General features: G+C 42.9%; 1 protein-coding gene across 1 annotated transcript; it reads left to right on the forward strand.

The window, feature by feature from the left end:
* Nucleotides 1–86: 86 nt before the first annotated feature.
* Nucleotides 87–9,943, forward strand: LOC106566900 (protein-glutamine gamma-glutamyltransferase 5). The gene is made up of 14 exons (XM_014135471.2): nucleotides 87–355; nucleotides 1,929–2,108; nucleotides 2,275–2,508; nucleotides 2,596–2,714; nucleotides 2,827–2,955; nucleotides 3,152–3,329; nucleotides 3,452–3,587; nucleotides 3,747–3,850; nucleotides 3,976–4,215; nucleotides 4,312–4,335; nucleotides 7,012–7,221; nucleotides 7,341–7,501; nucleotides 8,532–8,671; nucleotides 9,517–9,943. Exons 1-14 carry the CDS (start codon nucleotides 319–321, stop codon nucleotides 9,665–9,667), a joined length of 2,043 nt encoding a protein of 680 aa, XP_013990946.1. The 5' UTR covers nucleotides 87–318; the 3' UTR covers nucleotides 9,668–9,943.
* The last annotated feature ends 4,093 nt before the right edge of the window (nucleotides 9,944–14,036 follow it).

Consider the following 14,036-nt stretch of genomic DNA (forward strand, 5'->3'; position numbering starts at 1 on the left):
GTCATAAATGTACATCAGTAACACACAAGGCAATGAATCAAACATCGGTTGACTGTTATTTGTTAATTTTCTAGTGGAACAATGTCTCTAAGAGTTGATAAAGATAATGTTTATCCATATGAGGGGATGTGCAGTACCTGTTAACTTATGCTATGCTATGTTGGTCCCCTGCCATTGTCCCCTCCCAAGATTGTAGCAGGTCATGTCTCATTTGCCTACAGTGTCTCGGCACATAGTTCTCTCTCATCACAGACCGGTTCTCACTCTAGGAGGAGCAGTCTGTCCCTGGAACTTTCAAACAACTAGGGGAATTAAGACATGCTCACCATGCGATACACACACCAGCAGCAAACAGGTCTGTTTGTTTTTTTACTAACAGATATACTGTCTTAATTTGACCAGTTTCTCACAACAGGAAAATAATCCTGCAGCAACAGGAAATGTGGATTATAATTCATTAACATTTTTGTCGAGGATACATTTTTCATTAGGGCAAATCAAGTCTGACATTTTTAAGTGGAAATTACAAAATGTTGAAGCGTTTATAAACTAACTGTCCAGTGTTTCCAAATGTCTATGAAATATTACCTATTACTTACAATATAAGTGAAATAGATTTCCTTTCAAAAAATGCTAAATAAGTATGTCAAAAAGCAGCTTTTCTGTGTTGGATTGGTGTAGGCGTACCCCAACAGAATGGTGTGGACGCATACCAGTCATTAAAAATGCAAGTCGGCTGCTGATTGGCCAGCTCATCCTCCTCAGGAGAATGACATCATACTCTATGAGGAAATAGCAAGCATTTTTTAAACGTTCTCTTTGAGATACAAGTTTGAAGTGGGTTTTTTAAAGGGTTTTTTTCTCTCCCATTTATGCTTTGGCCACAAATACGAGTATAGGACGAGTCAACAGCATTATTTAGGTATGAGTTAACAGACCATTAACTTTTAAAAGTGAGATTTTCACTGGACAGTTACTTTAAACCTTGAATACACTCTGCCTTTGATTTTCCTGCTGTGCACCTATACTACTTGTCTTTCTCATATGTTCAGAAACTTTAGTTTAAAGTAGATAAATAAATGCATATATTGATAGTGTGGTGTGCTTTATCAAATGTATCCTCATAAATCCATGCTTTTTGTTTAATTCACTTTTGAGTCTGTTAAATCCTGTTCAATAAGGGAACCATGCTTTTGAATATTTAGTAATATATTTTCTTTATGTCATTGTTATGCCATTGTTTTTATTTCACGTATTAGCATTTGGCAATATACAAATAACAAATCCATGAGATAGCAATTAAATGTAATTGTTACAAGGAAATTGGGCTGGCATTGGCATATTGTAGGAGCAACACTACTGTCCATTGATTCCGATTGCACACAGCACAGACAGATACACACAATTCCTTGTTAGATTGGGCTGTACTGCATTCCTGTCATACAATGTTGTCATAGCCATTCAGCAACAGTATGATTGAGCAACTGTTTAAAAAAACACATAATAATAATATTTGTTTAAGGAGGTATCAGCTGTTATTTGAGGTAACATCACTATCTCTTCTTATTGAGAGATGCTAATAAATGAACTATACCAGAAACATTTCCGACAGGCCTGAAGGTTATTCATTAAATGGCCTTTATAATTATAGGCAGCTAAAGGTTTTCAGAGAAGTATGTGACATTTGTCACAAGATGTCTTAAGTTGGAATAGCTATCAAAAGTGCAGTGTAGTGTGGCCTATAATCTTTCTCCCACAAACACGGACACTCTGTTCCACTTGCAAATATACAGTGCATACCCCTCTCACATTGCCCTCCAGCGGTGTGTTTTCTTGCAGAGTGTACATGTCTATGCTGTTTGATAAGAGAAACTGTTTGTCTGCGTCCCTCATCTTCTTGGTGTCACTCTGTTTATTCCCCGGAGCAGATCTGAGGCTGAAGCATGTCAATCTGGAGGTCCATGACAACCACACGGCCCACCAGACACTGGGCCTGAGCTCCAGGCACCTGGTGGTACGGCGCGGGAGGCCTTTCAAAGTCACCATGCTGTTACATGGAAGAGTGTTCAACCCACAGATGGAGACACTCATCTTTACTGCCCTGCTAGGTAGGCTACAGGCCAATATTTGATGTGAACTCTTTACGCTTTTCCTAGCAGTTATTTGTTATCGCCTCTCTGTTAAAACCTGTTCAGGACATATGATGAAAATATTTTTTCTGTCAGTTATTGCCTGTGGCTATTTCTCACCTTTTCTGACTGTTCTGCTGTATAGGTGGGCTGTCTGTTGAAATCCCTGTCATGTTGTCGAAGGATGAGTCTATTTCTCGGTGGAGTGCCCATATCCACCCAGGGGAGAGGCATTCTCAGTCGGTTACTGTCCACGTCTGCTCCCCTGCTAAGGCTCCTGTGGGACTCTACGACCTCCAAGTCCACATTGTGTGTCTTGATGGGCAACGCAGCATCGCCATAGGAAGCTTTGTCCTGCTGTGCAACCCCTGGCTTCAGTGTAGGTTCATGTGGTCGTGGTGGTGGTGATGATGATGATGATGACCACTACTGTTATCATCATTGACTGGGATTTTGTATTTTTCAGATGATGCAGTGTACATCCCTTTTGAAGACCAGAGAAATGAGTACGTTAAAAATGACTTTGGAATTTTGTACATGGGCACTCCTCACAATGTCATATCAAGACCATGGTCATTTGGCCAGGTAAGTAGCTGCAAAGAAAACCAACCTTCATTTATTGTTAATCATTGTGTCTCCTTGAGGAACCTACAGTAGTAACCTGATCCCCACCATCTCCTCTTCCTCCTGTGTGTAGTATGAACAGGGGATACTGGAGATTTGCCTTAACATCCTCCAGGTCAGCCCACAGCACAGCAAAGACAAGCAGGGAGATTACCTCCTCCGTGCAGACCCTGTCTACATCAGCAGAGTTGTGTGTGCCATGGTGTGTAAACTCTTATGCACTTTGATAGTTACAAGACCTCAAATATCCGCAGATACTAGTCAGTTATGTTCAAAATACCTGAGTGTGTTCTCACCACACCACCCTCTATCTATGACACACACACTCACAATGACTTTGTGTGATGCCCTCCTATTTTTTTTGTTTAGTGTCTGTGTTTATAACTGTTTATAACCAGGTCAATTGTGAAGATGATCGAGGTGTCTTGAAGGGGAACTGGTCAGGAAACTTTAAATATGGATTTAACCCGACGCAATGGACGGGCAGCGCAGACATCTTAAAGCTCTGGGGCCGATCCAATTTCAGCCCTGTACGGTACGGCCAGTGCTGGGTCTTTGCCTCAGTCATGTGTACAGGTAACTGACATTTGACTATCCATTTTAAAATTATTCACCATTAGAGGTCGTTCCAGTAGCAATATACAACAGTAAATATCATTGTCTTGAGTTGTCTTTCTGTGCTTTTTTTCTTTTTTCAGTTATGAGAGTTTTGGGGATCCCTTCAAGAGTTGTCACAATCTTTAACTCCGCCCATGACACCAATGGAAGCCTGGTCATCGAGGAATATTACACCAATACCGGGGAAAAAATCAGCATGTCCAAGGACAGCATATGGTTGGTGTTCAATATCTCTACATGTCATATGTTTTGATCTGCAACAAACAACACTTTGTTTTCTCTCAGTCATCTAAGATGGTTTCATAACAATTGATAGTATTTTGTGCAATCGTTTATGTCCTAAATAAATAAATAGATTTCTGTGTCTATTTCCAGGAACTTCCATGTGTGGGTTGAATGCTGGATGTCACGACCAGACCTGGGCCCAGGGTTTGATGGGTGGCAGGTATTGGATCCAACTCCCCAGGAGAAAAGTGGAGGTCAAATACCTCATTCTATTCTCTGAAATATCTGATCGTCAAATGTTTGCCTATTGATCAGATCCGCCAATTGTTCTGACATGCCTTTAAGTGAATAGAATGATAACATCTGCAACACTTTACAGGAATATTCTGCTGTGGTCCGTGTCCAGTGAAAGGCATCAGAAAGAAACGTTATGATGCCTTGTACGACGCTCCATTCATATATGCGTCGGTCAATGCGGACGTTGTCACGGTGATAGTGAGGGATGGGCTAGTGTTGGGGAGGAGTGTGGACACACAGAGGGTCGGATCTCACATCCTCACTAAGAACGTGGGCTCTGATGGACCCCAGAGCCTCACCTGTGCTTACAAGTGTAATGAAAGTAAGACTGCGCTAACATCATGAAATCACACACAACTATAGAAACGTTATTCTGCTGTCAAGATGCAAATGTCTGACAGACTTGTCTTTTTTTCAGGTACCCATGCAACATGTGAAAGAGGTTGGTTTTAGTTTTTCCATAATCTTAAAAAAAACAAATTGTTATGTATGACATTTTTTGTTGTTGATGTTTCTTATCATACCTGGCCTTTTCTCTATCCGTAGCAGTTCAGAGTAGTCTCTATCTTATCACACCTGGCCTTTTCTCTATCCGTAGCAGTTCAGAGTAGTCTCTATCTTATCACACCTGGCCTTTTCTCTATCCGTAGCAGTTCAGAGTAGTCTCTATCTTATCACACCTGGCCTTTTCTCTATCCGTAGCAGTTCAGAGTAGTCTCTATCTTATCACACCTGGCCTTTTCTCTATCCGTAGCAGTTCAGAGTAGTCTCTATCTTATCACACCTGGCCTTTTCTCTATCCGTAGCAGTTCAGAGTAGTCTCTATCTTATCACACCTGGCCTTTTCTCTATCCGTAGCAGTTCAGAGTAGTCTCTATCTTATCACACCTGGCCTTTTCTCTATCCGTAGCAGTTCAGAGTAGTCTCTATCTTATCACACCTGGCCTTTTCTCTATCCGTAGCAACAGTTCAGAGTAGTCTCTATCTTATCACACCTGGCCTTTTCTCTATCCGTAGCAGTTCAGAGTAGTCTCTATCTTATCACACCTGGCCTTTTCTCTATCCGTAGCAGTTCAGAGTAGTCTCTATCTTATCACACCTGGCCTTTTCTCTATCCGTAGCAGTTCAGAGTAGTCTCTATCTTATCACACCTGGCCTTTTCTCTATCCGTAGCAGTTCAGAGTAGTCTCTATCTTATCACACCTGGCCTTTTCTCTATCCGTAGCAGTTCAGAGTAGTCTCTATCTTATCACACCTGGCCTTTTCTCTATCCGTAGCAGTTCAGAGTAGTCTCTATCTTATCACACCTGGCCTTTTCTCTATCCGTAGCAGTTCAGAGTAGTCTCTATCTTATCACACCTGGCCTTTTCTCTATCCGTAGCAGTTCAGAGTAGTCTCTATCTTATCACACCTGGCCTTTTCTCTATCCGTAGCAGTTCAGAGTAGTCTCTATCTTATCACACCTGGCCTTTTCTCTATCCGTAGCAGTTCAGAGTAGTCTCTATCTTATCACACCTGGCCTTTTCTCTATCCGTAGCAACAGTTCAGAGTAGTCTCTATCTTATCACACCTGGCCTTTTCTCTATCCGTAGCAGTTCAGAGTAGTCTCTATCTTATCACACCTGGCCTTTTCTCTATCCGTAGCAACAGTTCAGAGTAGTCTCTATCTTATCACACCTGGCCTTTTCTCTATCCGTAGCAGTTCAGAGTAGTCTCTATCTTATCACACCTGGCCTTTTCTCTATCCGTAGCAGTTCAGAGTAGTCTCTATCTTATCACACCTGGCCTTTTCTCTATCCGTAGCAGTTCAGAGTAGTCTCTATCTTATCACACCTGGCCTTTTCTCTATCCGTAGCAGTTCAGAGTAGTCTCTATCTTATCACACCTGGCCTTTTCTCTATCCGTAGCAGTTCAGAGTAGTCTCTATCTTATCACACCTGGCCTTTTCTCTATCCGTAGCAGTTCAGAGTAGTCTCTATCTTATCACACCTGGCCTTTTCTCTATCCGTAGCAGTTCAGAGTAGTCTCTATCTTATCACACCTGGCCTTTTCTCTATCCGTAGCAGTTCAGAGTAGTCTCTATCTTATCACACCTGGCCTTTTCTCTATCCGTAGCAACAGTTCAGAGTAGTCTCTATCTTATCACACCTGGCCTTTTCTCTATCCGTAGCAGTTCAGAGTAGTCTCTATCTTATCACACCTGGCCTTTTCTCTATCCGTAGCAACAGTTCAGAGTAGTCTCTATCTTATCACACCTGGCCTTTTCTCTATCCGTAGCAGTTCAGAGTAGTCTCTATCTTATCACACCTGGCCTTTTCTCTATCCGTAGCAGTTCAGAGTAGTCTCTATCTTATCACACCTGGCCTTTTCTCTATCCGTAGCAGTTCAGAGTAGTCTCTATCTTATCACACCTGGCCTTTTCTCTATCCGTAGCAGTTCAGAGTAGTCTCTATCTTATCACACCTGGCCTTTTCTCTATCCGTAGCAGTTCAGAGTAGTCTCTATCTTATCACACCTGGCCTTTTCTCTATCCGTAGCAGTTCAGAGTAGTCTCTATCTTATCACACCTGGCCTTTTCTCTATCCGTAGCAGTTCAGAGTAGTCTCTATCTTATCACACCTGGCCTTTTCTCTATCCGTAGCAGTTCAGAGTAGTCTCTATCTTATCACACCTGGCCTTTTCTCTATCCGTAGCAGTTCAGAGTAGTCTCTATCTTATCACACCTGGCCTTTTCTCTATCCGTAGCAGTTCAGAGTAGTCTCTATCTTATCACACCTGGCCTTTTCTCTATCCGTAGCAACAGTTCAGAGTAGTCTCTATCTTATCACACCTGGCCTTTTCTCTATCCGTAGCAGTTCAGAGTAGTCTCTATCTTATCACACCTGGCCTTTTCTCTATCCGTAGCAACAGTTCAGAGTAGTCTCTATCTTATCACACCTGGCCTTTTCTCTATCCGTAGCAGTTCAGAGTAGTCTCTATCTTATCACACCTGGCCTTTTCTCTATCCGTAGCAACAGTTCAGAGTAGTCTCTATCTTATCACACCTGGCCTTTTCTCTATCCGTAGCAGTTCAGAGTAGTCTCTATCTTATCACACCTGGCCTTTTCTCTATCCGTAGCAACAGTTCAGAGTTTGGAGGTTTCCCTGAAGATTGAGAAAGTGCCAACGATGGGGGAGAACATTTGCTTCTTCATCACAGTCACAAACAGGGCGAACGTCCCCAAGGTTCTGAAAGAACATGTCAATGCTCAAACCAAAGAATACAACGGTAGCCCACAAGGCACATTTTGGGAGGCAGATAAGCAGCTTCATATTGCACCATGTGCAGGTAATGAGTCACAACATCTCCCTTGTCCCTTCTCCAAGATAAATATTTCATAATCTGTTTCAATTTAGACACCCTATATGCTCGACACTGTGATTACATTGTTACTGTGCTTCTTCTAGTTCTGTCAGTTCATCACCAGATCCCATACTCTGAGTATGAGAACATGCTTGTTGGTGAGGGCTTGCTGAATGTGGCGGTGGTCATAAAGGATGAACGGACCAAAGAGCGAGTCCTAGCGTCAGAAGAGTTCAACATCACCGCCCCACAGATCTCTATAGAGGTACAGGTTGCTCTCTAACAACTTATCTACATTTACATTACATTTAAGTCATTTAGCAGACTTACAAAATGGTGCATTCACCTTATGATATCCAGTGGAACAACCACTTTACAATAGTGCATCTAAATCTTTTAAGGGGGGGGTTAGAAGGATTACTTTATCTTGTAGCGGATGCGAGCTTCAACTGGAAGCCAGTGGAGAGAGCGGAGGAGCGGGGTGACGTGAGAGAACTTGGGAAGGTTGAACACCAGACGGGCTGCGGCGTTCTGGATGAGTTGTAGGGGTTTAATGGCACAGGCAGGGAGCCCAGCCAACAGCGAGTTGCAGTAATCCAGACGGGAGATGACAAGTCCCTGGATTAGGACCTGCGCCGCTTCCTGTGTGAGGCAGGGTCGTACTCTGCGAATGTTGTAGAGCATGAACCTACAGGATCGGGTCACCGCCTTGATGTTAGTGGAGAACGACAGGGTGTTGTCCAGGATCACGCCAAGGTTCTTAGCACTCTGGGAGGAGGACACAAGGGAGTTGTCAACCGTGATGGCGAGATCATGGAACGGTCAGTCCTTCCCCGGGAGGAAGAGCAGCTCCGTCTTGCCGAGGTTCAGCTTGAGCTGGTGATCCGTCATCCACACTGATATGTCTGACAGACATGCAGAGATGCGATTCGCCGCCTGGTTATCAGAAGGGGGAAAGGAGAAGATTAATTGTGTGTCGTCTGCATAGCAATGATAGGAGAGACCATGTGAGGATATGACAGAGCCAAGTGACTTGGTGTATAGCGAGAATAGGAGAGGGCCTAGAACAGAGCCCTGGGGGACACCAGTGGTGAGAGCGCATGGTGCGGAGACAGATTCTCGCCACGCCACCTGGTAGGAGCGACCTGTCAGGTAGGACGCAATCCAAGCGTGGGCCGCGCCGGAGATGCCCAACTCGGAGAGGGTGGAGAGGAGGATCTGATGGTTAGTCTTTATTGTGATAACTCTGGCTTTGACGTACCTCCCAGGGTTCCTGAAGTGCTTTTATTCCACAGGTCATTGGAGGGGATAACATTCAGCAAAAGAAGGAGCACAGTGCCCTGGTTTCTTTCACTAATGGTTTCGCTATGCCCTTGAGCAGTGCTGTGCTGACAGTGGAAGGCTCAGGCTTGATGGAGGGCAAAGACCAGACAAAGTAAGTGATCGCCACCGGAAGACCAAAAGACTGATTATATTCTGAACTATTCAGATAAAAACAAATAAGCTCTGTCTGAGCTATTTGGAACACATTTAACACTTTCTTTGTTTGAATGACAATGAAAAACCTGTTGTTCTTGTGGCTTGAGGAAGTAGTGTAAGAATGTGGTCTTGCTATGTCACCAGGTATGCTCTTCTTGATTGACAGTTTCATGGAATGGAATGTAACTGGTTGCATCATGAGATCTGACCTCTCACTAAAAAGGTCACACAGGTTGTAATGCCTGTCTTAGACAGGGAGGTTGTTTAGCAACATAATCGATGTGTGCTAAACTATGGGGGAAAAACTGATGGGGTTGGGGTAGATTGTTGAGAACATGTAAGCTATATTTCGCCTCCAATGTTTATTGAAAACATAAATACATTTGCACAATGAGCACCTCTCTCAAATACATCGTTACAGATGTTGGTTAGCTAGCTAGTGATTTTTTTTTGCCATATTTGCATTGACATGAAATCAGTCAAAACACCTCAAAACAAGACATGTTATCAAAAACAAGATGAAACGAGCCATTTACGATTCTCCACATGACAGTTTCTAGTCATTCTTGCTAGAAATCTGGCTAACCAGAACACGCTGACTTCTGCCATATGGAAGCGCACACATCGTTTTCGTGAAGTTGTCGTGAAGTTGTCAGTTTACCTCTCTATAGGGTCTTAGCAACAGTAGAAGGAATAGGGGAGTTCAAAGCTCTTATCGTGACATCCTGGATTAATTTCATCCAGTCATTCCTTGTCATTCTTTACTCCAGCTATTCTCTAATACTATTTTGTTCCTCGTAGGGTGTACCTCCTGCAGCCAGGACAGACCATTGAGAAAAAGGTTTCTTTCACCCCCATCACAACCGGCACCAAACTGTTGCAGGCAAGCCTGGCTTACAACAACAGTCCCACAGCCATCAGAAGCTTCCAGAAAGTCTCTGTTTTTGCATAAAGCTCACTTTTTGTATTTCTCTGCCTTTGGTAAATTAATATTAAAATGCTCGTTCTATTTCTTAATTTCTTTTTGTATTGTTAGGTATTACTGCACAGTTGTAGCTTAAGCTAGAAACAGGAGCATTTTGCTGCACATGCTATAATATCTGCAAAAATGTTTACACAACCAATATATACACTACCGTTCAAAGGTTTGGGGTCACTTAGAAATATCCTTGTTTTTGAAAGAAAAGCACATTTTTTGTCCATTAAATAACATTAAATTGATCAGAAATACAGTGTAGACATTGTTAATGTTGTAAATGACTATTGTAGCTGGAAACGGCTGATTTTCTATGGAATATCTACATATGCGTACAGAGGCCCATTATCAGCAACCATCACTCCTGTGTTCCAATGGCACATTGTGTTAGCTAATCCAAATGTATCCTTTTAAAAGGCTAACTGATCATTAGAAAACCCTTTTGCAATTATGTTAGCACAACTGAAAACTGTTCTGATTAAAGAAGTAATAAAACTGGCCTTTAGACTAGTTGAGTATCTGGAGCATCAGCATTTGTGGGTTCGATTACAGGCTCAAAATGGCCAGAAACAAAGTACTTTCTTCTGAAACTCATCAGTCTATTCTTGTTCTGAGAAATGAAGGCTATTCCATGCAAGAAATTGCCAAGAAACTGAAGATCTCGTACAATGCTGTGTACTACTCCCTTCACAGAACAGTGCAAACTGGCTCTAACCAGAATAGAAAGAGGAGTGGGAGGCCCCGGTGCACAACTGAGCAAGAGGGCAAGTACATTAGAGTGTCTAGTTTGAGAAACAGACGCCTCACAAGTCCTCAACTGGCAGCTTCATTAAATAGTACTCGCAAAACACCAGTCTCAACAGTGAAGAGGCGACTCCGGGATGCTGGCCTTCTAGGCAGAGTTGCAAAGAAAAAGCCATATCTCAGACTGGCCAATAAAAAGAAAAGATTAAGATGGGCAAAAGAACACAGACACTGCACAGAGGAGCTCTGCCTAGAAGGTCAGCATCTCGGCCACTCAGGAACATTCACTGTCTTCTTGGTAAGCAACTCCAGTGTATATTTGGCCTCGTGTTTTAGGTTATTGTCCTGCTGAAAGGTGAATTTATCTTCCAGAGTCTAGTGGAAAGTAGACTGAACTAGGTTTTCTGGACAGAACCTACACTGTTACACTTAGCTCCATTCCGTTTATTTTTTATCCTGAAAAACTCACCAGTCCTTAACGATTACAGGCATACCCAAAACATGAAGCAGCAACCACTATGTATGAAAATATGGAGAGTGGTACTCAGTAATGTGTTGTATTGGATTTGCCCCAAACATAACACTTTTTGTATTCAGGACAAGGTTAATTGCTTTGCCGCATTTTGTGCAGTATTACTTTAGTGCCTTGTTGCAGACAGGATGCATGTTTTGGAATATTTTCTGCACAGGCTTTCTTATTTTCACTCTGTCAGTTAGGTTAGTATTGTGTAGTAACTACAATGTTGTTGATTCATCCTCAGTTTTCTATCACAGCCATTTAATAACTCTGTAACTGTTTTTAAGTCACTATTGGCTTCATGGTGAAATCCCTGAGAGGTTTCCTTCCTCTCTGGCAACTGAGTTAGGAAGGACCCCGGTATCTTTGTAGTGTCTGGGTGTGTCCAAAGTATAAGTAATAACTTCATCATGCTCAAAGGGTGTCTGCTTTTTTGTTTTACCCATCTACCAATCGGTGCCCTTCTTTGCGAGGTATTGTAAAACCTCCCTGCTTTGTGGTTGAATCTGTGTTTGAATTCATTGCTCAGCTGAGGGACCTTACAGATAATTGTACGAGTGGGGGTACAGAGATGAGGTAGTCATTCAAAAATCATGTCAGACACTATTATTGTACGCAAAGTGAGTCCATGCAACTTTTTATGTGACTTGTTAAGCAAATTTTTACTCCTGAACTTATTTAGGCTTACCATAACAAAGGGGTTGAATACTTATTGACTCAAGACACTTTTAATGAAAAACATCATTTAACTTTGACATTATGGGGTATCGTGTGTAGGCCAATCTCAATTTAATCAATTTTAAATTCAGGCTGTAACATCACAAAACGAGGAAAAAAGTGAAGTGGTGTGAATAGTTTTTGAAGGCACTGTAAATTCAGCTCTCCAGCAGGAGGAACTCACTGGCATGCTCTTGTAGGTGGTGAGTGTATTGGACATTTTGACAGTGCTCTTCAACAAGCCTATAAGGACCAGGGATACAGATCAGCTTATAGAGGACTTGGGTTGTGTGTAGGGGAGAGTGGGCTATGTTGAGCCACTCTTGTTTCTAGGAAACCATACACAAAATTAATAATATGATCAAATATTTAGGTAGAGGTCATCAGTACATGAAGTCTGTGAAGGAAGAACCATGGAATAAAACTGCTTTTCACCAAGTCAAAATATTTTATTGTGTTAAGAGGTTTCATGATGCTTGTATCTAAACTCAAATCAAATTTATTTATATAGCCCTTCTTACATCGGCTGATATCTCAAAGTGCTATACAGAAACCCAGCCTAAAACCCCAAACAGCAAGCAATGCAGGTGTAGAAGCACGGTGGCTAGGAAAAACTCCCTAGAAAGGCCAAAACCTAGGAAGAAACCTAGAGAGGAACCAGGCTATGAGGGGTGGCCAGTCCTCTTCTGGCTGTGCCGGGTGGAGATTATAACAGCACATGGCCAAGATGTTCAAATGTTCATAAATGACCAGCATGGTCAAATAATAATAATCATAGTAGTTGTCGAGGGTGCAACAAGTCACTAACACGAGTAAGTGTCAGTTGGCTTTTTCATAGCCGATCTTTGAGAGTATCTCTACCGCTCCTGCTGTCTCTAGAGAGTTGTAAACAGCAGGTCTGGGACAGGTAGCACGTCCGGTGAACAGGTCAGGGTTCCATAGCCGCAGGCAGAACAGTTGGAACTGGAGCAGCAGCACGGCCAGGTGAACTGGGGACAGCAAGGAGTCATCAAGCCAGGTAGTCCTGAGGCATGGTGCTAGGGCTCAGGTCCTCCGAGAGAGAGAAAGAAAGAAAGAGAGAATTAGAGAGAGCATATTTAAATTCACACAGGACACCGGAAAAGACAAGAGAAATACTCCAGATGTGACAGACTGACCCTAGCCCCCGACACATAAACTACTGCAGCATAAATACTAAAGGCTGAGGCAGGAGGGGTCAGGAGACACTGTAGCCCCATCCGATGAAACCCCCGGACAGGGCCAAACAGGTAGGATATAACCCCACCCACTTTGCCAAAGCACAGCCCCCACACCACTGGAGGGATATCTCCAACCACCAACCACCAACTTACCATCCCGAGACAAGGCCGAGTATAGCCCACAAAGATCTCCGCCACGGCACAACCCGGGGGGGGGGGCGCGCCAACCCAGACAGGAAGACCACGTCAGTGACTCAACCCACTCAAGTGACGCACCCCTCCCAGGGACGGCATGGAAGAACACCAGTAAGCCAGTGACTCAGCCCCTGTAATAAACCAAAGTAGATTATTTTAAGATTGTTCTGTACATCATTTGGGGTCTCAATAAGCTTCAATATGAGGTCCTAAACCTAGCATGAAAGCGCTTCCTTTCAGGTGTGCGGGCTAATATAGTTCAAATGTTTGCCTTGGGGTAAGTTGATTCAATGGCCATGTCGTAATTTGAGCCAATGGCAAGTTGAGCAAATTGAATTGTTTTCTTCCCAGGCGTAATGCAAAGAATTATGGCTGGCATATGAGGTAAGAACAGGGCCTGGCCTTTGTTAAAAGTATATATATTATTTTTGTAAAAGTGTTTGTTATGAGTTAAGCCTGTGTTAAATTATGCTTAAAATGATTAAAGACAAAACGCGATGGTGTTGAATTGTGTTTGGGAAATAAAGATAGACATGGTTTTAAAAGGTAGTGCTAATATTTTATTCAGTACATAAATTTGTAGGTGGCTGTCACGGCTATCAGTGTAGCAGGAAGGGTCAGAGTCAAGGGCAGGAGACGGAGGTCCAAAAACACAGATGTTTATTAACACCGTATGGAAAAATAGGCAGTCGTAATACTGGGTGCGCCTAAACACCCGACAGGAGCACAGCTCCAAAACAATAAAGCGAACTGGGCGCAACCCGGCAATAATAAATAGACAGCTCCACCAAAACGCTGAACTAACAGGCAGCGTAAATACGAACAGCCCTTCGTAAAGACACAAAACAATCCCGCACGAATACCTGAACAAAAACGACAAACTAAATTCCCCCACACTAATTACAAACAAGGAACAGGTGCAGACCTAGACAGACAAAACCAAACAAGACAGAAACATAGATCGGTGGCAGCT

The sequence above is a fragment of the Salmo salar genome, chromosome ssa13, assembly GCF_905237065.1.
Source record: "Salmo salar chromosome ssa13, Ssal_v3.1, whole genome shotgun sequence".
Taxonomy (NCBI): Eukaryota; Metazoa; Chordata; class Actinopteri; order Salmoniformes; family Salmonidae; genus Salmo; species Salmo salar.

Excerpts from the sequence above, each read along its gene's own strand:
- LOC106566900 (XM_014135471.2), top strand. The coding sequence starts at position 319 with ATGCTCACCATGCGATACACACACCAGCAGCAAACAG. Across the intron at positions 356-1,928 it reads CACACACCAGCAGCAAACAG|ATCTGAGGCTGAAGCATGTC; the intron begins GTCTGTTTGTTT and ends TCCCCGGAGCAG. Across the intron at positions 4,336-7,011 it reads CCATGCAACATGTGAAAGAG|CAACAGTTCAGAGTTTGGAG; the intron begins GTTGGTTTTAGT and ends CTCTATCCGTAG.